The sequence below is a fragment of the Convolutriloba macropyga genome, chromosome 2, assembly GCF_964194025.1.
Source record: "Convolutriloba macropyga chromosome 2, txConMacr16.3, whole genome shotgun sequence".
NCBI lineage: Eukaryota > Metazoa > Xenacoelomorpha > Acoela > Convolutidae > Convolutriloba > Convolutriloba macropyga.
The window spans coordinates 59,171,677-59,197,000 of NC_134469.1; the positions used below are offsets into that span (position 1 = coordinate 59,171,677).

General features: G+C 34.0%; 2 protein-coding genes across 4 annotated transcripts in view; both read right to left on the minus strand.

The window, feature by feature from the left end:
• Positions 1-25,324, minus strand: part of LOC142334555 (calpain-B-like) — a 199,209-nt gene that overhangs the window by 171,454 nt on the left and 2,431 nt on the right. The gene's annotated exons all lie outside the window — the stretch shown is intronic.
• LOC142334557 (methyltransferase-like protein 27) overlaps positions 11,481-25,324 on the minus strand; it is a 28,792-nt gene continuing 14,948 nt past the window's right edge. The window contains exons 3-5 of the mRNA XM_075382680.1: positions 16,240-16,430; positions 15,264-15,334; positions 11,481-11,873 (exon numbers count right to left, since the gene is read on the minus strand). Coding sequence (XP_075238795.1) covers positions 11,666-11,873; positions 15,264-15,334; positions 16,240-16,430 — 470 coding nt within the window. The 3' untranslated portion in view covers positions 11,481-11,665. The remainder of the gene's footprint in view (positions 11,874-15,263; positions 15,335-16,239; positions 16,431-25,324) is intronic.

Below are 25,324 nucleotides of genomic sequence, written 5' to 3' on the forward strand. Positions count from 1 at the left end.
GTTATCTACGAGTCGAAACCATCAAATCTAAATACGCCACAGCAACAGCAGTTGCGTTTAAGAAAATGATAAAGAGCAAGCGACCTAAAAAAGTGTGGGTAGATGCTGGTACAGAATTTAAGGGCTCTTTCAGCACTCTTTGTCAGAAAAATGAAATTGAAGTTTATAAAACTTTCAGCGAGAAAAAATCAGCATTTGGGAAAGAAATGTACGATCGCTCAAAAATCTGATTTACAAGTATTTAGAGGACAAATGGACATACTCGTATATTAATCAATTGCAGAGCTTTGTACAAACCATTAACTCTAGAGTCAACAGAGTAACGAAAATGGCGCTCAATAAAGTTACAAAGAAAGACGTTCCTTACTTGATATCAGTAATTTTTAAAACATCAGCAAAACTAGTTCGTCGACCAAAGTTTTACGTTGGGGAATTTGTGCGAATATCAAAAGCGGATCTTCCTTTTAGAAAAGGATACAAGCAAACATTTACCAACGAAGTCTTCGAGATTTACGATATACCTACAACAAATCCCCCTACATATAGTCTCATTGACGCAACCCAAGAGCCAGTCAAAGGAAAATTTTACGAGTTAGAGTTGGTCAAAGTTAGAGACAATAGTAGTGAAATAACAAAACATGAATGATTTCACGGTTCACTTAGTTTCGTCAGCCTCTATGAATATTTTCCTTCAAAACACCTTGTCCTCATTCAAAAATTATTTCAATGAAGAAATAAATTTGGAGGGGGATTGGAGTTGCTTTAAGTGAAATTATCTTCCCGGCAAAAATAAATCAAGTGAACAAAAGTGATCTGAAGATATTTTCTTCTGAAGGCCTTAAGTTCTATGAGAAATGTATTCCATTGGATGCAATCTCCAGACCATACGGAGGAGAACGAGCTATCATTGGAATTGGTTCCTACGAAAACCATTACCATCTTTTGAGATCCTTAAAAACAGCTAGCGGATTGCCTCATTTTGACTATCAGTTTAACAAAATCAATGGGGTTTTGTTCCTCTTTTTCGGTGAAAACGAAGGAATTACCTTTCCGGATAACAAAATTCCAAGTATACTAGGTTTCAACGGTATTCATGATGGGTCTGGTTATCATATTGGATACAAGATGTTGGAAACTTTTGAAAATCTGGCCATGGCAGATGATGAAGAAAAAACGTTTGTTGGTGATTATCCTTTTGATTTGTCTGCAGGGGAGCAACTGATTTTTATTTATGTTAACATAATTGTGTATCAATACGTAGGTGATACTAAAGCTCCGCTTATTCGAGTCATTGATTCAAAACAACGCTTGAAAAACGGTAGCCCCTGCGAAATAGAGCCAACACACAGAATTGTTTTCAGCAACTTGGAATACAAAAAGTTACTATCAAAAAATTTTCAGTCCATTGAAATTCAATTGCGGACAGAAACCGGACAATTAGTTCCATTCGTTGGAACAGGAAAAGTTATTTTGACATAAATTTTCAAAAAATTTGTCTAAATGGAAGCCTACTATCAACAGCAATCGGTATCATTATACTTTTCAGGACACTATCACCAACGAGGAAGTGGTTTTGGGGCTTTAGCGGCAGGTATTGGCAGAGCCGCATTACCAATTGCAAGAAAGTTTCTTTGGCTTGTAGCCAAAAATATTGGACGTGAATTAATTGTTCAAGCAGCTCCTGAGCTGGTAGAGGTTGTTACAAAGAAAAAGTCTCCAAAACACGCAATAAAATCATCGACTGTGCAAAAACTGTAAGAAAACAAGTGGGCGCATCAAAAACAGGGAGAACGCGTAATTTAAAAATTAACGGTGAAAAACCAAAACAAGGCATTCGTAAGAAGAAGCCTTTGACAAGAAGTCAGTCAAATTTCTTTTCTAAAAATCAAAATGATTACTAATTTACTGCCCGCAGAGGCAACACATACCACACTTGATTTGTTTGAAAGCCTCTACAGCCTCTACCTATTACTTTTGACAATGCTTTTACTCAAAAAGTCGGACCATAATATTCCCCGGACGATCCAATGCTTGAGTTTGAAGTTTTGGGCGATAGGAACAATTTCATAGATTTACAAAAACTTCTCGAAATTAAATGCAAAATCTCCCGAAAGAAAGACGGCGATTTAAGGACAGGAACGGATGCTACAAATACAGACGCGCCATACTTTAGCAACAACGCATTACATTCTTTATTTTCAGAATGCACTGTATCTGCTAACGGTGTTAAAATATCCAACACAAACGGAAACTATGCGCACAAAGCATTCCTTGAAACGGAATTTTCTTCAGGAAAAACTGCAAAAAACACATGGATAGTTTGTCAGGGATATTATTACGAGGATGAGCCAGCAAAAATTGATGGCACTGACGGCCGCGCGGACGACGTGGCGGCCAGAAAAACTCTTGTTGCTAATTCCCAGGAAAACTATTTCATTGGAAAGCCGGCGAGTGATATTTTAACTTGTGATAAACACTTACTTAGTGGTGTTACTCTGCGAATTTCATTTAGAAGATCTACAAATGTTTTTGCTGTAATTTCAGAGTCAAACAAACATTACAAAGTTAGAATAATTGAAGCTAATCTCTACGTTAGAAAAATGACAATAGCGGATCATGTTTTGACGGCAATTGAGAAAACTCTACAAAAAACCCTGCCGTGTATCGCTATACAGAAGTATTACCACGAACATTTTTAGCTATAACTGGAATAAGAAGTTGGAGCCATGAGGATATTTTCTCGAAAGAACCTGTTCGACGTATAATAATTGCGATTGCAACAAATCAAGCATACCTTGGAACTAATCAAACTAATCCTTTTCACTACCAGAAATTCAATTTGAGCCAAATAGTTGTTTATAGAAATGGTCAACCTATTGTTGGAACTCCAGTCTCAACAACTTTTAACCACCGCATTTACTTCAATACTCTGGAAGCCTTGGATTTTCTTCACAAAGGTGGGCATGGCATAACTCTGGAAAATTATCCCAATCACTTTATTCTAGCTTTTGATTTAACTTCAACGCAAGAGGCTTCTCATGATTTCATTCATCCAGAACTTACAAATTGCTCAATTTCGGTTCAATTTACATTTGACGGTGCATTGGCGGCCAACGTAGAAATTTTATTTCTGGGCGAAAGAAGCTCAACGTTTTATGTTAATTCGGAATGAAAGGTGGCAAAAAACTCAATTATCACCTACCCCACCGATGGATAGTGATGAAATACGCTATTTGTTGGGAAAATGTATTCATTTGAAATATTGTTTTTACGGAGTTTTTGCAGCGGAAAATTTCCCAAAGCTAACAAGAGAAGGTTTTATTATTGTTAATGCTTCACCAGCGCAATATGAAGGAAGTCATTGGATGGTTATTTTGTTTCACGAAAACAAAGTTTATATGGCTGACCCGCTTGGAATCCCGATACAAAACCACCAAATATTGTATTCCCGTCTGATACAGTTTTACAATGAAGTAACTCAAGTACTCAAACTTAATCCAGTTCAAAATCAAAACTCAAAACTATGTGGACTTTTTTGTATTTATATTGCGCATGTGATGTTTGGTTACGAATATCCTTTATTGTTGAATATAAACGATAATGACTTAATACGCTTTGCTAATCGTTTGCTCTAACATTTTAAACTAATTTTTTTGCTCAAATCTTTCTTCAAAAACAACAGAGAACACAATTATTAATTTGAAGATTTCGATTCCATATTAAAATTTATCAAAATCAAACTATTGTCAACATTCAAACATCCATAGCCACTATTTAATATATCAAGTATTTTTGAAAGCTCACCGTACAGACCACCATTATAAATACTATAGAATCTATCAATCGTACAAGTGGGCAAAAAGTCAGTTTAAGTTTTAACACTATTAGTAAAAACACAATCAACGTTAGACGTTAGGTAATTTTCTCTTAGAGTTTGCAAAGTTCAATTGGTGTTGCTCGTTGTAGTTCACCGCTTCGTCAATTTTGTTCATTATTTCTCCACGGAAAACTGTATTTGTTAAGTTAGTTTTAATAAGTAGTTTGAAACAGGTAAAGAGACATGGTAAAATGAATGGTTTGGATGCTGTAGACTTGAAAGAATTAAGAAGCTGATCATTGGAGGCAATAACATGATAATGAGATCCAGGTACTTTACAAAAATCGTCATTCATATGCAAGCTGTAGGCAAAGTTCTTTGTTACTGTATGGTCAAATATAGGCTCACTTCGACATATAAAGTAACGATATTGTTTGGAAAACTGGCGAAAATATTCCGGTGTGCGCTCAACCATTGCCTCCACCATTTTGCTAATTAGTTTTCTTTGTCACTTTCACTTGCTTTATTTTTTATTTTTTGTCGTGCTTTTTTTGCTCTTCCACCTTCGCACTGAGGTCTTTCTTCGAGATCACTCTCACAAACAGATCTTTGCCTTCGTTTATTTTTCTTTGCAGTTCCTCGAGACGATAGATCTTGAATCGTTTTTAAATTATGGGCGAGAAGATCGAATTCAGCAGCTGAGAGAGTTATTCTTTGGTTGAAACGAAATTCATCGGAATCTTTTTTGAAGAGTCGTAGAGTAATATATGTTCCCGTTGTTTCGTATGTTTTCGCTGAAGCAACAACAGTTCGTTTGCTAGAGCACGAAATTTCCTGGTAAAAGTCACTATTATCGTGAAAGGAAAATTTTTCAGTCATAACTTTGTTTCCGTTGTGGACAAGAAAGACCCTATTAATGCTATCAACACGCTGTAGGAGAAATTTAAAGAATGCTGCTTGCTTTGAATTGAATCGCAAAGAAAAAGCAATACCAATAAAACTTTTTAAAATCAATTTTCCTCACTTTGGCTTTACATGGTCGATTGCACAGATATGCTAAAAATAGAACTCAAACTCAAACTCAGCCTAGTTGCCCAAGTTTTGTCTAACATATAGTGAAGTCATACATGAACACTTCGAAGAAGTCTTCATAGATACATATATGTGTTAATCGCCGGCTAAATTGTCCAAATCATGCCCTTTCGGTTCTTAATCTCTCACACTTTTTTATCCACAATTTCAACACAAATATTTGAAATGACTTTGTACACTGAATACTGTACAATTGGACGTCAGCTATTTTAGCCTACTGTTCTTTTAGAATATTTGGTTTGCAAAATAGTGATTCTCTTAAAAAATATAGAAAATAACAAAAAAAAATAATCAGCACCCAGTTAATCACTTTTATTTGTTTCGCCAAGTTGTTAAAATGACAAAATTTAATTGTAAATTGCATTTCAACTAAGAAACATTACTTTATTCTACATTCTTCGGCCAAGAAAAATCAATTCTTTCACCTTTTTGTCAAAGAATGCCGAAAAACAACAAAACTTTAATAAATAGTAACATGCAAACAACACCCAATAACTCATTAATAACTGTTTGAGCAAACTTTCACATTATAAAACTTTGTTGCCCACTCCCTTATAACTAGCATAGAACATTTTATTCTACATTCTTACCTCAAAAATTAAAAATTTCTGCACATTTTTGGCCTTTTTTCTGCAAAAAATACAGAAAATATAGTTACAAGTTATCACTAAATAAGATTTAATATAAATCCGATTCCTTGACAGTATTTCTCGTACCAATTTTTAACAGTTTTTTAATTGTATAAAAATGCTTATTGGTGGCGAAAAACAATTTTTTTTAACTTTTTACTACCAAAAAACAGCAATTTTTGCACTTTTTTTCAAAATTTTGTCTGTTTTTGACGCAAAATGGCTTTAAAAATACACCTTAAGCGCTCCATGTAGTCGAAATGTGTACTTGAAATTTCTCTCCGAAACTGTAATCCGAAACTCTTAAAATGTAATCCGAAACTCTTAAAATGTAATCGAAACTGTACTTGAAATTTCTCTCCAGGCTTGAAATTCAACAAACTTCCAATTTCAATATTTCGCACTTGCTTGTTAATTCAAACATATGGGCATTAAAATCCATAAAATTAATACCACTTGTGCGGTCTCAGACTTGCAAAACTATTAAATTTCTTACATTGGAACAGAAACTTATCAATTTTAAACTATCTTTTTTCTTCCCTCACCTCAGTATTCCATCAGGTTAGTCAGTTTCGATTTTCAGTCCTTCATTAGTCTCATTAGACTAGAAAAAGGATTCAGAATTTAAAAAAAAAATCAAAATTTTTGAAAAATTTTTTAAGTTTCACTCATTCACCCCACCAACTTTTTTTTCCAAAAATTTTGCAAGTTCCACCACTCTCACAACACCAAACTCTCAAAAAAATTTCAAGTCTTTGCCAACCTCGAGAAACAAAAATTTCGAGAAATTTTACAAGTTTTCGAAAAGGATACCTAAAAAAGGCCATGCCTGTATTGTAACGGGGGGACAGGTCCCCCCCGTTACAAACCAGGCATTTTCACTACTACTAGTACAACTAATTGCTAAAATTTTGCTACCTTTTGAGCTTAAATTTGGGGTCTGTTATATTTACTTTTATTATTTTCCATTTAAATGTTTCTGAATTGATGTTTGGTGTGATCAAAGCAAATGAATAATTTCGGATACCTTCCAAGCTTGTTAAGTGTATAAAAAAACCATGACATTTAAGATCCATATATTCTTGGAATTGGTTTATCATCCATTTGGCTCCAAATATACCATTTTAACATGACAATAGGCAAGATCGCCCGACAATTATTTAGTTCCGAATATCGAAACGAACTACTTGAAGTTTTTTAGATGCTGTTCTAGTGCCGAACTTTTATCACCGACAAGAGTTTTACATCGAATTCGGTTTTTGTAGTATTTCCGGTCGAATATTGCATATATGAAAGGATTGTTTTACCAGCAGAACCACTCCGCGCAGGGAATAATATCTGGTGTGGGAAAAAAGAGCAGAGAAAAGTAGTTAAAAAATAATAGAGAGTTGAAAAACGGAATGAATTAATCTTGCTTGAACACTCTTTTTACTCACTAAACGCACCCAAAGAAAGAGAAAAATAATAGATATAGCTTTAAAGGTAGAGATGTAACATGGCGACAGAGATCAAATCAGAAGGTTCTATTATATTCTTTGTTGTTAATATCTTTGTTTTAATTTTAGCAAACGCTATTTCCTGATTTTTCCTGCAATTGTTACCCAAGTCTTTGCCAAAACTTGTCAAACTTGTAAGACTTTTTTATAAGACTTCTCCAGTACTGGAAAACGAAAAAAGACTTGGATTTATACTTGCCTAGTATTGACATAGACTTGAAGATCGGTACGGGAGAGATATTTTCATGGGGTTTATCTGTCAGAGTTTTACTTCAAAGTGTAGTTTTACTCTAACTTTTTGTTTAGTTTCGGGAAGTACGTTATGTTTATTGACATAGTTTCCGTACCATTAATTGACACAGCGACCTCATAAATTCTTCGTACCTCCCTTTTTAATTAGTTATCAAAAATGGGTCTTTTTCAAATGTGCAAAATGAATCTTGATTTTCCTAACCCATTTTTTTGTTTCAAGAGTTAATTTCGTGACCCAAGTTTTCATTTCAAGAGTTTTCATCCATTTTGTTTAAACTCGCATTTTTCTTTCAGCAAGATTACTGAGCAATTTTTCAGTGGTCAAAATATGGAACACAAATTATTAAGTACAGAAGTTTTGATAGGTTCAGAGTCACGATTTTATCATTGAATGAATTTTTAATCTGTTTCAGGAAATTAGGTATAAAATCTTGACATAATTTCCTCGCCTTAGCTTCCGGTTCTATTGTTTTATTTCCTTCCCTATTTAAATGGTTACTATACATAGGTTGATTTCCACGATGCCTTTTGAAAATTTGAATATTGACGTTTTTGGCTTTGTGTTTACCTTGTAACTTTTTTCTCTTCCATTTTAATCAGAATAAATCATTACAAAATTGCCTGAAACACGAACGTCCAAACCCCCAGTATATTATAAAGAACAGTTATAAGAGACATTTTGAATGGGCTAAAGCGCTTCAATTTTGTCACAGAAAGTATTTCTACCTTGTTTTGTAGTTTATGTATGTATGTTACGTAAACTTCATGTTCTCTCATTGAAAAGATTTTCAATTCCCATGTTTTTCTTGCATTTGGGTTTCTTGTCCATTTCCTGTAAACTAGATCATTCTAGTTTTACCTTAAGCTTGATCGGTTATAGAACTTTATCCTCCATTTTAAAGAACAATTACAAGGCATAGCTCATCTTTCAAATTTTCGCTTTGATTTTTAACTTTGCGATTTGAATGTTGACTTTCATGTCTCATATTTTTCCTGTAATAAGGTTTTTTGTCAACCATTTTGCTCTGTTTTTGAGGTTGTTTCGAGTGATAAGTCGTTACTAATTGATATTTTGTCCTTGCAATGGTTGCCAACACAATTATTTGGTTATTGGTTTTAAAACAGCTAGGACAGAAATTCGGCATACCTGTTTGTCTAAATGAACGTTAGTCGTGTGTTGTTTTCAACTGTGCCAAGTGAAAATTTACTGTTTTGCTCCAAAATTTCCATAAAAAGTGCTTACCTTACATTTTTCCTCCAAAAAATCACTATTTTTACCTTAAGTACGATCGTTCAAAGTAACTTAGCATTTTTTATATAGAGAACAGTAGCTAGAGACAATTTGTTAGGGATCACGTGCCACAACCTAATCACAAAATGTAGTTTTACTCTGTTTTTGGAGTAGTTCGCTGATGTATGTTATGTAAACCTTAAGTTCTCTGCGCGTCATTAGTTGCCCATTTTCTCTTTTGGTGAGAACATGTCAACCAAATAAATAAAACGTACTTCTTTGTTTGAAGTTTGTTAATTTGAAAAATGACATTTATTTTCATGTCTCCCTTGTAAGAGTGTTTCTTATTCCATTTGCTCAAAATGTATCTTTCTTATTTAGCCTTAAGCAAGATCGTTCATTGAAGTTTAGTCTTCATTCAGTAGAGACCTACTGCAAGGTTTCAAGTGCCGCAATTCTTTTAGAGAATAGAATTTTAAAGTGTTTTTGGGTTAGTTTTGGAAGTATGTTATGTAATGTTAAAAGTTTTGGCTTCACTCATTTTCCACCCGATGCTATAATTTAACAAATTTAGATGAATAATTTCACATTTTTTCGTTAAATTCATCACTTAGTATTGTACTTTTAACTAGACATTTTGATGTGCCTTAACTTTAAAACGATAGTTCAAAGCTTTGTTTTTTGAATCGTTTCGCCAAGCATTTCAAATTTCTGATTCCTCAATACTGCTAGCTGTTAGTAGAGCCAGTTAGATAGGGTCGAAGTACCGCAATTTCATCAGCGAGGGTAGCTAACTCTGTTTTGGGGTAGTTTTTGGGTTGTGTTATATATACATTATATTTTTTCCGTGTCATAACTTTCCTACATGAAGTAAACAAAAAAACAATCGCAAAATTTTTAAATTCTGGTAAACGGCAACTATCTTTAGGTTTATTTTAGCTTTGCAGTTTGACTTTTCACCCATAATTTTATTTTAATAGAATTGTTGTCCTATTTTCTCAAACCAATTCCCCTCACTTTTTCTTATTGACAATTGCTCTCTAAAATTTCTCGCCTTACAATTCCGGAACAGTTACTAGAAACCTTTTGACTGCTGAAGAGTGCCATACTTATCACAAAATGTAATTTAATTTCGTTTTGGTGTACTTTCGTGACCTTTGTTATTTATACATTCGTTTCTTTTGCTGCCCACATGATGTTTTGGTGTATAAAAAACTATCGCGTAAGTTTGGAACACCTTGTTCAAATGGCTACTCTGTATGGGTTGTTTTTAACAGTTCAAATCGAAAAATGACTTTTTTCTATGTTTTGCTTGACAGAGGTTTTCTCATCTATTTTGCTCAATTGAGCTGAGTCACAATTTGCTCTTCAGTCTAATCGGCCAACAACTGATCTTCCAGCGCTCTATAAGAAAAATTACAAGAGAGGCATGTTCCTGGAAGCGCTTTTTCAAGGAAAATTTTTTCGGTTTTAATGAAACGAAACAGATTACTCTGCATCCCCTATTAAGCGTTTTCTATTTGCTTTCCTCTGTGTTCAAGAAAACGCTAGAAAACCACGCACATACTTGCAAGAACATCGTTTCCTAGGTCAGCTCTTACACGAATCACAACATTGTCTGGGTAATTGTTTGTTTCCAAAATTCGATTCTTTTGGCCTTTAGAATGGTTGTTAACATTAACATCTTTTTACCACAAAATGAGGCCCTTTGCCCATCTGGTTGTTTCTTCCCCCCCAAAAAAATTAAAAAGCGCGCCAAGATTTGCTGGATCTTGGATTTCCACGCGAGGGTTTCCAAGTACGTGCACGTTCCACGAAAATGTTCATGATCTTGCGAATCTGTGTGATTCATGTCAACCGATTCCACGAAAACCTTATTTGCTGTTTTGTGGAATTGGCTGGGCAAAGAAGGGTCAGGTCACAGTTGGTTCATTCGTTGCTTTTTTTCTACAATTTAATTAAGGCCCTTTATATATTAACAAATGCTTCATTGAATTAAAGATGTAAGGGCGAACAAATGGTCCATTTTAGTTGCTTCGATGGCGCCTAATGCCAAGTATAGTGATATGTTGTGTTTCAAGAACTGCGAAAGAGTTAGCAATCAAAATTCTAAAATTTAGGATACGTTCAAGCTGCTAAATGAAGACACACGAAGAATGTATTTTCATGTTTTTTTTCATGTTTTTTCAGGCCTACTGATTTTCAAAATAAATGCTCTAATGGAAAAAAGTAGTGATTAATTTAACTTAAAATTTCTTTTCCTCCAATCTTTTGAATGCTACCACTTATGGATTTCTCTTCAAAAATATCGGTCGAATAAAATTGTCTCCATGAAAGAAGTCGGTTTTCACAATGATAGAAAACTTTTCAGAAAAGGACATTTTATTTTATAGATGAAGAGAACAATGTATGCGCAGGACAAGTCTTTACAGCGTTTTTAATTATAGTTTGTCTTTACAAAAGTTAATTTTTTCATTGGTAGTCATAATTTTTACCACTGAAGTTTGTATATTATAAATTTGTTCTAGCAGTTCATAAATTACAAATTGTTCATCGTTGCTATAAATTTACAAAATTTTAGTTCACATATTTATCAATGACCAGGGATGTGTTGTATAAAAGTGTTGTACTAACCACAATATGTTGAACAACCTTATTACAAACTTTAAGTAATTTTAACTCAAAAAGAACGCCATAAAAATAAGAACGGCATAAGAACGCCATTACGGCCCCCAATAATAAATATATCTTGATAAATCTTGTCTATTCATTATAGTTCTTGCTTAATCGCACAACGTCGTGTTAAACTTTTGTTTGATACTGCTTTTCATTTTTGTTTTGTCATCTTAAGGATAATATTGGTTGATTATCTGGTCAACATCCAACATTTTGTTTCTCGATACACACGCAATGATCTTTCAAGTTAGTACATATCATGACATTTGAAATATTTTGTATCTTGGCAAGATTAGCCATCTTTTCCATGTTTCTTATTAATGCGTATCAAGTTTGATAACAGGGATCATACTTATACAAGTAGTATCCCTAGCCGAACAAGGACATTTACCTTGCAAGATCTTGCAATAAACCTTGCAACGCTATTTGTCAACTTGCAAGATTCCTGGGTAACGGAATTGTCAGTCAAAGTTTAAAGTTTATTCAAAATAAAGACTCGAGCTTTTGTGCCACCAAAGAGTTCCTCAGATGCGTCACTGTACTTGAGTTCCACTATTTTCTCATCTTCCATTCTCCTCACAACTAAATCGAAAGTGCCTTCCCAGTGGTCACCATTCATCGCTACAGCAATCACGCCTCCATTTTTAGCCATTCTCACAGCCTCAGGCAAACATTCGCACCTAAGAAAAAGGGAAGTTTGCCAACTCGTTTCAAAAAAGTCCAATTGTTTCCTTCCATCGTGCAAGAAATTTTGAATTTTTTAAAAAGAAATTCATAAGCCTGTGTAAACATTCAAAGGGTAATTTTTACATTAATGTAAAAATGATCCTCTTGATGTTCGTACACTCGGGTTGACCACCATAAACCTTTCTTGGCAACCATATCCAAGCCATGTATGGAGTTCATGGTAACTTGGCAACCATATAGCTGACCATGCAAAAATATCAACATTGCTCAAAAAGCTCTTAAAACACCCAGCAGGCCTATGAATTTTTGACCTTCTAAAGATGACCTTCTAAAAATGATATCTGTTAAGACATTGTAATGGTTATTGCAACCTCCTGTAGGACTACCCAAAATATTGTCAATTGATAATATTCTAGGTAGTCCTATAAGAGGTTGCATTAGCCATTACAATGTCTAATCCGATTTCATAAATGCGCGGAGGAGGGTTTGGTGGGGGGGGGGGGGGGGACTTGTAATTAAAGTTTTTTTCTAACACTCATACAATAAATTACCCTTATACGCTACGCTTGAGTAATTTTGTAAATTCGGAAGTTCCATAGTGAAACTCACAGTTCAATGTATCACGGACAGTCTTTGGTCGTGCAGCATAAGCTTAAAGATACTTTCTCTGGATTCAGAAGCTCATTACAATTCATGAATGCCACGTTTTAAAACTTTTAGAAAATGACAATTAACCCTCAAAAGAGATAACAGTTATACCTCTTCTGGTCTTTTTCAGGGTTCCTCCAGTGCCGTGGAGTATCTTCCAGTGAGCATAAATTTCAGGTATTTTCATTGGTACAAGTTAACAGTTTTGCATTACTTTAACTTTGCAGCCTTAATACGCATTTTAATTACCTTAACTTTAATTAATACACCTGAATTTCACGATAAAAGCAAAGGGCTACTACCTGGTTTTTTTTAATCTTAAGGTACCTTTCAGTCATCTCAATTTTTAGCCTAACTATTCAGTCAATTTTTCGCGCAAACTACGGAATTTTTGCGGTAAAATTTTAGGTTGTCCGCTCTTATCTTTTAGAGGGACATACAGAGTTTCATCGTCTCTTTAAAAATTGTGAAAAAATGTTTGAACAAAAAATTAAATTGAACAAAAATTTTTATTGTTTTTGACCATTATTAAACTAAACCTGAGCAAAATTTCAAGGAGGCGATTTTATGTTGTCACTTATCTTTATGTTGGACAATACAAAGTGATATGTTGATCCACACGAAAATGATCAAAGCTTCTCATTTGCCTGATATGTAAAAAAATCTGTGTAAATAATCGCATTCTGCTCTGAATGACAATCAGGTAGTTGCAAAAATTTTTACGTCCTAATAAAGCGGCCGCTTTTTTTCAAAATTCAGAGCAAATTTTAAAAAAATGGCAGCCTGTGCCTACGCTAGATCAGTTGAAAGACAATCAGAATCTCAGTTCTATTTTTTTTTTCAAAGTGATAAAATACTTGTTTACCGGTATCCCCAAATAGCGAAATATACGTCACCAACAGAAATTCTTCACTTTATATCGGAAGATCTCAAGTTTCGTAAATAAAAGCTAGCTCTGAAGAAAACATTGTCAAGCGACTCATAAGGTGTCATAAGTGTTACATTTGTTGCACCGACTCGTAAAAATACAGATTTCAAAAACTTCTGCCTCTTATCATTCGTTAAAAGTTTATAGAGGGTCTGATTAATAGCGCTGCAAATCATAACATTACCAGCGTCTATTGGTACAGAAAAAATCTACATCTGACGAAAATGAAGTGGCTGACGTTTTCAGATGCCGGCTTCTGTTCAATGCGGAAAGCGCTTAAATTTTGTGAGTGGTTTTCATAAAACTATTAAGTGCCATAAAATGAAAAATCAAATCAAATGTGAAAAAATTACGTTTGACCCAAAATGCATTTCACTAATTATTAATCTATTTAGAAAAAATATCAATATCAAACATAAGATAATTAAGATAAGCCTGTCAAAAAATTCTTTTTTCCGCGAAAAGTTTTTTCCGCGAAAAGAGAAAACTAAAGTAGATTTAACGTACGTTTTTTAACCAATAATTGAAGTGTTTTCTACACTTTATGATACTATTTTTGTAAACTTTTTCTAGAGATCCTCTATAAACCGAATTCGACATATTTTCGTTAAAATTAGTTCTCTTCCTTCAGTCACAGTTCTCTAAACGAAAAATAGACAAAACAAAGAGACGAAAGGGAACGAAATCTGATATTCTTATTCATTTTAAGATTTTATCTAAATGATTAAATTTCCAAAAAGTAAGGGCTGAATGATTAGCTTCCCAAACAGGAAACGAAGGAACAATAATGAACCTTCCACCTTACATGCAAAAAAATTCTCTCCTTATTTTTCCAATTTGAATATTTATCAACAATTGCAGAGTAATCCTTCAATATTTCCTATGCCTCTATTTCCATGCTCTGGCTCATGGTCAGTTATCTAAACAGGTGGCAGTGATGAATAGGACACAACCTTACAACCAACATGACGTAAAAATCAACATTGAAAACTAAAATGAGGGATTATTGTTCAATTAGTCTGCCGCTTAATTTATGTTCCTTAGTTTGTTCCCGTCTTTCGTACCCTAAACTGTCTTGTTTTGTGGATTATGCTTCCCTTGTTTAGTCAATTATTCGGTGCTAGATGCGCGAAAGGTGGCCCCTAAATTATGTGAATTCTAATTATGAGAAAATTCGCGGATTGCTTTTCCGTCAAACTTTGCAGTAGAGAGCGGTTCTCACTTTCAACATTCCAGTTAAAAAAACACTGACTGGAATTTCCTTATAGGCCACCTCCCCGTCATTCGCGAAGTTCAGAAGTAAAATCTGGTAATAAAAACCAGTATGTTAACGCAAAAATTTGGTACATTAATGCAAAAAAGTTCAAAAGAGAAATCTGGTAATAAAAAACAATACATTAATGCAAAAATTTGGTAACGCAAAAAATCGGTACATTAACGCTCGTATAGAAAAACACTGCAAATTCTTTAATAATTTTTTAATGTCCCATGTGGAATCATAGAAGCAAGAGTTTATCAGCCCGCTTTCATAGCATTTAAACTTAAGCAAAAATACTTTCAATCAAATTTTAGGAGTTTTCTTGAATGAACTGCCTAAATTCTTTCCGTGCATCATGAACAGATTTCATAAACTGTTTCCGCTTTATTTTAGCGCATCTAGTGCTTAATTTAGCCGTTTCCTCACTAAACGTGTTCTATGTGATTAAAAAGAAATGACGCAATAGATAATGTTGTTCTTTTTATCAACAAATATGCACAATTATCCGAATTGTTCTGGTACTTGTATTTAATATTGTGTAATACGTACGTGGCTGATCGGTTGGTGAAGACACTACAAGAGTATACTAAGTCATATGCTTTGCCTGGTACACTTGTTTCCTGAAACAAAATCCCACTCTAGAAATTGGCAATTTTAAACGTACGAAACCTTCATTACAATGATTACGTACAATGATTATGTTTGTTTTTCAGAAGCAGTGCCTGGGGTTAGTCAAAAGTTTTGCAATAAAATGTGATTTGTTGACAAGCAAAACAAACGGAAAGTAACGTTAAACACTTTTTTGCGCCTATAAATTGGACAGCGCCTAAATTATAGCCGTGCGAGTTCATTGATCACACATGACGATGAGACAACAAAAACAGAGTTTTTCGATCGGGGGGGGGGGGGGGGGGGGGCAGGAATTACTTCCCGCAAAATTTGCTGAAACGTAGTTCTCGAAAAAAACCATGTGGGAAAACTAGAATTAAAAAAAAATAGATGTTCGGCTTTTGCTGGACTTTAAGACATTCTGGACTTTAGCTCGACGCAGATTTTTCGCAGAAGACTGTTTCGTAAGTTGGACTGCTCTGGTGCAAAGCTATTTAGTCTTGCTCCGGCTCTGCTTCTGTATGTAGAGAAGCAGAAAAAAATGAACATGTTGAAACAATGTTGAAACAAAACAGACTTATGAAAAGACTAATGGTGGACTCATGAAAAGACCTTTACTCGACTTTGTTGGTTATGAAATGACTAATGGTGGACCAATCAAAAGACCTTAGCTGGACTTTCTTCGTTATGAAAAGACTTAAGCTCGACCCATGAAAAGATATTAGCTCGACTTTAACTAGGAAGCTCGACCGTGTAACTATAGTCAAAATTGCCCCGACCCCCTACCAGACTTTTTAAGTCTTTCCATAATTCGAGGCCTGGGTTTTATGGCCAGAATTTGCTAGTCTTGTATTCCTACATCTCCCGCTCAGTAATTACAAACAACGTGAACAAAAAAGGTTTTCGGTGTGCGTACCTTGTCGGGACTCAACATATCCGGGTATCTGGTTGAATAAATACCCTTTTCTTTGGCAAGAGCGAACATGGTGTCAACTGGCTCTAATGCATCCACCACACCTGTGAATCCTGCGATTCTCAATTGTTCCCCACTCAAACCAGTGCCAGCCCCTACGTCTATGAACTTGCCGTCTTTGGGAATTGAGATACCTAAACACAGCTAATTGCCAAAAAGTTTAAGCCTAGTCAAACTTATGTTCCAAATGAATTACGGCTTTTCGAGCGATATCAATCCTACCAAATGCACAACTTTTTTCTATGTTCAACGCTTCTCAAAACTGGCCGGGGGATTCGAAGTAAATTTTTTCTGATTTACGCCCTGACAATATTGAAGCAAACCCGTAAACAACGACATCGGTCATGACAAGAACCAGCGATTCCTCATTATACCATGTAGTAAAATTTGCGAACGAAAAATTGTCTTGGCTCAAACACAATGTTCATCAATCTGCAAAACTACCGCATGCAACGATCAACTTCTCATTGCTAGAAATTTTAGGGACACACTAATTGGATTTAAGTTTTGAAAGATAAGGAACATAATGATTTGAAAGGTCGTTTGGATTTTTTTCTGAGATTAGCAGTTCCCGTGTAGACACTACGGAAACCTTGCAAAACAACGAAAAAGGAAACGTCCGATTGCCAATAGGTCGACAGGGTTAACACAGGTGATGAAAAATCGGGTAGCGTGAAAACCATGTGCATTTTCACGTTGCACTAGTAACCATCTTATGTCACCAAGACAAAAGTACAAAAAATCAGTTTCAGGACGCAAACTAGATTCCTGCAATGTTAAATACATAGAAAGAAGGAAATAAAGAAAGACAATGCGGCTCGGTAATGTGCGATCGCACATAAGGTTCCGACCCCGCTCATCCACAATTTTGGCATAATTGTCTACAAAATGAGGAACAGATGGAAAAACACAAAAATTCAAGTAATTTTCAAAAAAAAAACTGGTGTATGAACGAAAAGATAGCCTCCAAAGCAAATAATTCAGTGGAATAAAAAAGATGCATTAGACTGATCAGATATGCCGATATTAAGACAGCGAGCGAAGACGAAAGGCAAACTCAAACAACAACAAACATTAATTACATCAAAAAATTTATGTCCGTTTTAAAAAACAAAACTTAATAACAAAGCCAAAATAGCGTCGAATAAAACTGAAAATAAACAAAATAACTTGTAATTTACCAGAAAAAAATGGTTATTCGTCAGCTCATAATAAAGGTTGGTAACAATTAGACAAAAAAGAACAAACTTTAATGTTACGAGAATTCGCTGATTTTTTTTTAAAAAGCAATTAATTTCAAAGTAATGAAAATCATTAGGAACCAACTAAAATATCCCATAGGTTTACAATTAACAATGCTTCTCTAGAAGGGAATTAGGGACTCTTGGTTTTCAATTTTTTTTGCAGTTACAAAAAGAACAACAAATAGACAACAAACTAAAAATCAATTAAAACTTGCAGGAAAATGCTTTGGAAGCCGTAAAGCCATACTTTGGCCCCCCAAAAATATGTTTGCTTGCACCTTCGTCGAACACCATTAATGTATTATGTGGTCGCCCTTTAATGAAAATAAGCAACAATAAGACAAAAAAGAAAAACTATGTAATACTTTGTTTTTTTTCGAAAAAAATTTATTTCCAAAGACATAAAAGTCATTGATTACAAAATGAAAAAATTTGAATAGTTTCGTCCATTCTTCGGAAGGAAGCTTTTGAGACCTGCAATTATCGAGAATATGTCTTACAACTACAAAAAGAACGTCAAATATGACAAAATTCAAAAATTCCTTTACTTTTTTTTGTGAAAAACCCGTGTGGAATCCAGTAAAGTCATAACGAATTCTCTTAAAACATTAGATTTTGTGACACCAATCCCTTTTGACACTTTCCCTTGAAATTTATTATGTGACCTCTCATTAATGAAACTAGGTAACAATTAGACCAAAAAGAAAATAGCAAGATTACGTAATATTTGTTTTTATCGAAAAAAATTTATTTCCAAAGACATGAAAGCCATTAATTACAAAATGAAAAAAAATTGAAAACGTTCGTTTAAGTTTCCAAAGGAAGCCCTCATGACCTGCAATTATCCAGAGCAAGTCTTAAGTCTACAAAAAGAACATCAAATATGACAAAAATCAAAAATTAATTTAATTTTTTTTTCGTGAAAAACCCGTGTCGAAGCCAGTAAAGTCATAACGAAATCTTAAAAACATTAGATTTTGTGACACCAATCCCTTTTGACACCTTCTCTTGACAAAAATAATGTCATCTTAAGACTTTAAATAACGAGACCCGGTAACAAACAGACAATAAAAGGAACAAAGTTGCTAAATGGAAATGTTTTTTTTTTTCATTTAGGAAAACAATTGTTTTCAAAGTCATGAAAGCCATTATCTACTTTCTAACATCAGAAACCGGCTCATCAACTCTTCCGGGAAAAGCAAATCAAACCGGTTCCCTGTACAGAAAATTAAATACAACTAAAAAGACAAAGTCAAAACGACAGTTAAAAGCATTAAAAAATTCAATTAAATTCTTCGAGAAAATACTGTCGAAGCGGTAAAGAACCACAATCTATCTTTAAGCATTTAAATTTTTTATTAATTGTGCGTTATGTTGAATGCGAAAAATGTGTTATATGAACTGGCAATAACGCGAAAATTTGACAAAACTAGAAAACATGAAAAATGGTCAAACCTAAAAATTAAAAAATTGTGAAATCTAGTAGTATCAAAGCGAGAACCCTAAAATTTAAGGCGTAAAACTGCAATAAAGACTAAACTTGTATTCAACAGAAAGAAGGAGCACTCTTTGATGGCTGACATGAAGCTACAAGTTGACCAAAGTAAGAGAAAATGGAGGCAAAGTTCAATAAGCCATTTTTTATTTAAAATTTAAAGATTTTAAAATTCAAAACGACCATAAGCCTTCAAGCAATCAATTAGATAAATTAATTTTGGGCTAATTAGGAATCCAATAGGACCTATCACTAGTGAGCTTTGATTTGAAATGTTCTGTTATTTAATTAACATAAAAAGATCGAATTTTTTTAAATAAAAAACCGACTGACGACGATCCGAATTATTTTTGGACTGTAACGGTCCAAGATTGATACAGAACTAGTCCTGCTAATGCTTATTGCCAATTAGGAATAATTTTTCTTCGAATGTCATTGATATAGATATTTTGTTAGTTAAAAAATAAAAATAAATGCTGCGTTTTTGATAATCAACGAATAAAGTTAGCAAAAAACGGCAAAGTTTTTTTATAGAGCATTTTATGATCATTTTTTATGAAATTAGGCCTCTTTTCAGTCTACAAAGATTGTGTTAGTGGTGTTTGGGTGTGCACGTCTTGCAAATTTAATCAGAGTGGACAAAAAAACTTATTTCGTTCTGTTTTTGATGAAAAAGTCTGAATTTGTGAAATATTTAGCTGACATTTGTGACAAAAAAGTTCAATGAAAATAGCCGACAATATATTTTGTCTTTAAACGTAAAATCAGCAACATTTTTTTGAAAAATTTTATTAAATTGTTATCAAAATTGATAAAGTTTTAGTCAAAAATTCCGAAAAAATGTGAATGAAATCAACGGAATTCACTCTATTTTCTCGAAAGTTTAAAGCTCGATATCTCCCTGTCAAAAACGAAAATCAAAAAAATCTTTCTAATTCCATATTCTACGCTGGACAAGCTTTCTGTTGATACCAGTCTCAACTCTCTACGATGAATATATCGATCGGACAAAATTGACTGAACAAAAAAAAACCCATTTGAGTATATAGTTCCTCCCCCCCCCCTCAAGAGGGGTCGGAACAAAAAAGAAAATATTTCTCCGTCCGAATTGAATACTTCATGTATATTCTTCTATAATTTTGAGCTAAAACACATAACAGACAGTGATTCATTGAAATTGAGATTTGAAAAAAAACAGACAACGGAGTTTTTGATTCACATGCATCTGCCCCAGTCGCTAAACTTGTTGATGTTATTCGGGAAGTTTTTTCTGAACAAACAAAAATTTTATTTTATACTAAAAATAGTAATTTCCTTCGACAACAATGGGTCCATGAATCTACCGTTCCATTAAGTCTTGAGTAGTTTCGATATATCATACTCATGCAGGTGCTCTAGAAGACAACTAAACAATGCGAAAAGCAGTTTTGAGAAGATTCTAACCATTTTGAATTCTTTGAAAAACTCGCGTCTATAGAGATCAAACTTTGTACTGCCAAAATTACCTATATCATCCAAATCAAACACCCAAACACGAATGAAGGATTCATCTTTCCCATACTAAAAAAACTGCTGCACAGACAGCTGAAAGCCCCAAGGGGATTACATGTGCCGCAAGTGCCGACCGACTGGAAGCGCAAAAGCTGAGATGAACATGCCAACGTGCTCAAGTGTCAAAAACGTGGCCAATCTACCTCCATCATAATGAGAAATGTAAATTAACAGTCTATTTACCAGATGGTGTCATTGCATACCATATATTCAGAATTGGCTGCTTGGGCACGGAATTCGATTGTAACTTAGATTTGAGTTTAAAGAGATCAGGATTTTTCAATTAGTAGGGAGCCACTAAACACAGGATAGAAGAAGGTATTTAAAATGCTGTCATGCAATTTATGTTATGCGGGATCAAACTTTATATGCTCAGTAATTAAAAGAAATTAGTTGCACAGAGCGGTTTCAAAAAACGCTTCGTTTTTTTTTCTGGAGAAGGGCTGTCAGAGCAGCATAAAAGGAAACAGTCTGTTTTCTATCAATGTGCTAGCACAAAAAAATGTACTTTTAAAAGGGTATATGATGCAAGTCATTAATCCATTTGAAAAACATTTAAGAGTTAATAAAATTGCAGCTCTAAACAGTCAGTACCTGATCATCAAAAAATGGATCTTCATTGTGGCTTCATAATTGAGTTTCAGAAATTTTTTGTAGCTACAGCATCTATATGCAAAAACTCCATATTGTAATATAAGTTGAGAATTTCAAAAAAACTATCCCGCTTTGGAGCATAGTGAGTGCTTTAATTTTGACACGACTATACTAGAATGTCTTACATTTCTCAATCTCACATACTCTGTATGATTTACCAAAATTTTTTTTCTTATGTAATAACTGAGATAATTACATAATGTGCATTGTTTAATGTGACTTGATTTCAGTGAGAAGGAAAAATTATCAGACCTGGAAACTGCATTCGAAGAGTTTCATTTAAGTTGAGTACTAGTTTACTAGCTGATAGCCAACTACTCACGATATTATGATCACTTTTAATTTGTTCTTTGGCGCCGTCTATGCCATCACAGTTGGTGTCACCGGCGAAAAACACCACATCGGTAAAAAGTGCATATAGTAAGAAGCAACGGTAATAAGATTCCCGGAGGTATTCCGCAACTAATGTCTGATCAACCCGAAGATATGCCATTTACTTGCTTCTACACTCTGTTGAGGTTTACCTAGATAAAATTTCATCCAAAAGAGACCCTCGGAAGCTGTAACTTTTTAGCTTACCTGCCAGAATGCACTGTTGAGCGTATCAAAAGCTTTAGAAAGACCTAAGAACTGTAAATTTTTCTCTTTTTTGTCGAATCTAAACTTCTCAATGAGCTCCGCTCGAACGGTATTGCCATGTATGCATTCAATTCTAAACTGCCTATGAAATAACAGATTAACATTTTAACTATAAAATTATATATTCTGTTGAACATTGCTTTTTCAAAAGTTTAACTCCAATCCATTTGAAAAGTTAATTGTTTTCTCGAAGTATCGATCCGGAAGTATGAATCCAGATAACCCTAGCCTTGCAGAAAGCCTTGAGACAAGATCTCCACCGGAAAAGACAAAATAATCGAAGTGGAGAGAACAACATTTATTAATGATGCTGTTTTCACAATTAAATGGCTCATGTGAACATTACCAAAGGCAAATTTATTACCCTATCCATCAAAGAGTTTAGCAACTTTGGAAATGTTGTTCCGTATAAAATCCAATACTGTTCATAAATTTTTTAAAAAGATACCTTTTTTGCAGACTTGAAAAATGATTCAAACTTTGTTCTTAGTGGCTCAAAATTATTCCAAAATAGATCACTTTGATCTTTTATCCAAAATATGTGTGTTTGGTTTCTTTACGTTCTCAGATTCTTTGAAATCTCTGTGAACCACGCTTGCAATGACTTCTAATATCTTGTTATATTTTTCATGGGAGCAAACACATCCAGAAGGGTTTACAAAAATTTACTGCAATAAAGGAAGCGTCAACGTTTTCTTTGAATAAGCGTCAACGTCTTCTTGTTCAGTTGATGCAGAAAGTCATCTTTTTTGTTGGATTTTCAAAAACGATAAGTCGGAAAAATGTCAAATTCTCCGATTTTTCCACTTTAAAACGATAGGAACTTGGTCTGAAATGCTTTTATATTCAAGGACTTCAAAATATGGATCACAAGAATTTCGTTAAATAAAATAAAGATGGTGCGAACTTATCAGTTACACGGTTAGGTTTTCCAGCAAAAATTTCAAATCCATTGGATATAGTGCAACTTGGATAATTTCTCCTCAAAAAATTTTCCTTATGCACATCACCGCTAAGTCACGGCAATTGATTATACGGCTATCTAGAGGTTTGCATTATTCCAGCTGTTCGACTATAGTCTTCACAAAATCCATTTTTTGTTGGTGATTTGTTGAAATTGTTATGTAAATTTTCAGCAAAAGAGCCTTTTCAGAATCAGTGGTTCTCTGATCTAAGTGAAGCTTTGGTATTTTTTACTTGTGTCCTTGAGTGTTGTCGTTGTCAATGGGCCATGTTTCTGTAATGAAGGCAGTATATGGGGGAGGTTAAAGGCTTAACACAATGGGTTCAAGGTTTTCTAAATGTGGTTTCACATGGGGGATAGAAATATTACATGCACTAGGAACAAAACTAGGTTGGCTTTCACTTTTCATTGATAATTTTTTGGACAAAAACTGTCACCCTATTTGCACAGTATTGCTGACTGCTCCGGTGATAGAAGGTTGCAAGTGGGCTTGCAATTGCTGAAGAGTATTTGGGATGGAATTTGTCAATGATTTTGTATTGCTTCATCCAAAATCTTTATCTATAGATATCATTGATCTAATAATAATAATTAATTGTTTTCAAAACCAAGCCGCACAGAACCGCCACTTACTTGATAGATCATCAAAAGTTCCGATGGTCCTCGTCAAGTGATGCCAGTAACAGTACTAAGAAATTTTAAAGAGATTGTCAAATGCTAAGATGCAAAGGATTTGAAATGATCGGCTAAATATATTAACGAAACTATTTGTTGATTATTGCTACTATAATTATCTCTAATACTATACTGATAACGTTTCAATTCTTTTTACTCAAGATTTGTACTTCTGAAAGGAAATTGGGTTTGAATTTTATTATATCTTATTCTTATTCCTAGTCGTTTAGGGCTAAGTCCACTAACCGCGTTTGAACTTTTTAACAGACGGGATGATGTTCTTTTTGACTCAACTGACTATATTTGTTTCTTTGTTATAAAAAGTTTTAGACTATTTATTTTGCAATCCAATCTAAGTATCTGTTAGTTTTTTAAAAAAGTTCAAAAAAGTGCAAATCTTTGATCGAACGCATTTTATACTTTTCTCGATTTTGCAGTGTTGACTTTGTTTTCTTTTTTTGAAGATGATTCGGGCAATTTGTTTTATTTTTGTTTTTAGAGGTAGAAGTGTTGTCTTGCTACTTGTTCCCTAGACTAAAACACCATAATTTAGTATTAGATTTCCGTAAACTTTATATTTTAATAGAAGCTGTGCACTTGTTAAAATTGATCTCAACTTAACAGACCAGAAAATTTGCAAATTTTTGCACATATTTCGAAGATATGCCGATTAAAACAAACTTTTCATCAATTTGTACTCCTAAGTATTTCAAGGGCGCTTTTTGACTGATCGCATCGTTCTGCAATATTCTCTTGTTAAGATTTTCCGATTGCTTTTAAATTCACAAGGTGCGTTTTTTTTACTTGAATTTTTTTTTACTTGAATTTTTTTTACGCGAAAATTTTTTTTTTAATTGAATACGCATTTTCCTTCCAAAGAGCGCCGTCAGCAAACAAAATTGCAGTTGAGTCACCGCAGAACTCCAGAATATCATTCATATAAACTAGAAGGAGCAGTTGTTCTAGCACCAAGCCCTGTGGCACTCCATATTCTATTGGCAAGAATTCCGACCTAAACTCGACCGCTTTGACGCATTGCGGTTTTTGTAGTTTTCCCTTTTTTTGTAGCTTATTCCTTATTTTACTGGAATTTTGCTTGTTTTTATTATTTTTGTGTCTAAAAAAGTCTGGATTTTTGTGTCTAAATTTTTGTGTCTAAAAAACATAAACAATGTTTTTTGGCTGCTAAATTCATTATACTGTTGTCAATCCAATTCGGTTGCTGAGAAAGTTTTGATTTTTTCAATGGAATATAATTGTCAATTTCCTCAATGATAGCTTTTTGGAAGTTTTCAAAAACGAGATCACAATCCAAAGCATAAAATTGCAACAGTCTGCTTAATTTTTTTCCTAATTTAAAAAGCAATTTCTCTTAAGTTAAGTGGTTTTCAAGAACGGCCCAATCTCTGTCAACAAGAAAACACTATTTGGACAGTATAGTGATCAGTTACTGCAGACTTGATGATTTCAATTTCTACTGTGCTCGAGCTGTAAACTACGTCAATATTAGTTTTCGACTTTTCAGTTTCTCTAGTAGACTTAGCGTTTGACCTATTGCTGTAAGAACTAAAAATGTCTTACATTTGTAAGCTTGATGGTTTTGCTACTATGGTCAATGTTAAAATCTCCGCAAACAATGTGCAACTGTTCCCGTTCAGGAGTCAGTTCTTCAAAAAATATTTGACAAGTTTTCTATATTTCATTCATACTTGTATTCGATTTGATATAGATCACTGTTAACAAAAAATAGTTGCCATTTTTGTGTTGATTGTCAGTTAAAATTTGAATACTGGTACAGCTAAATTT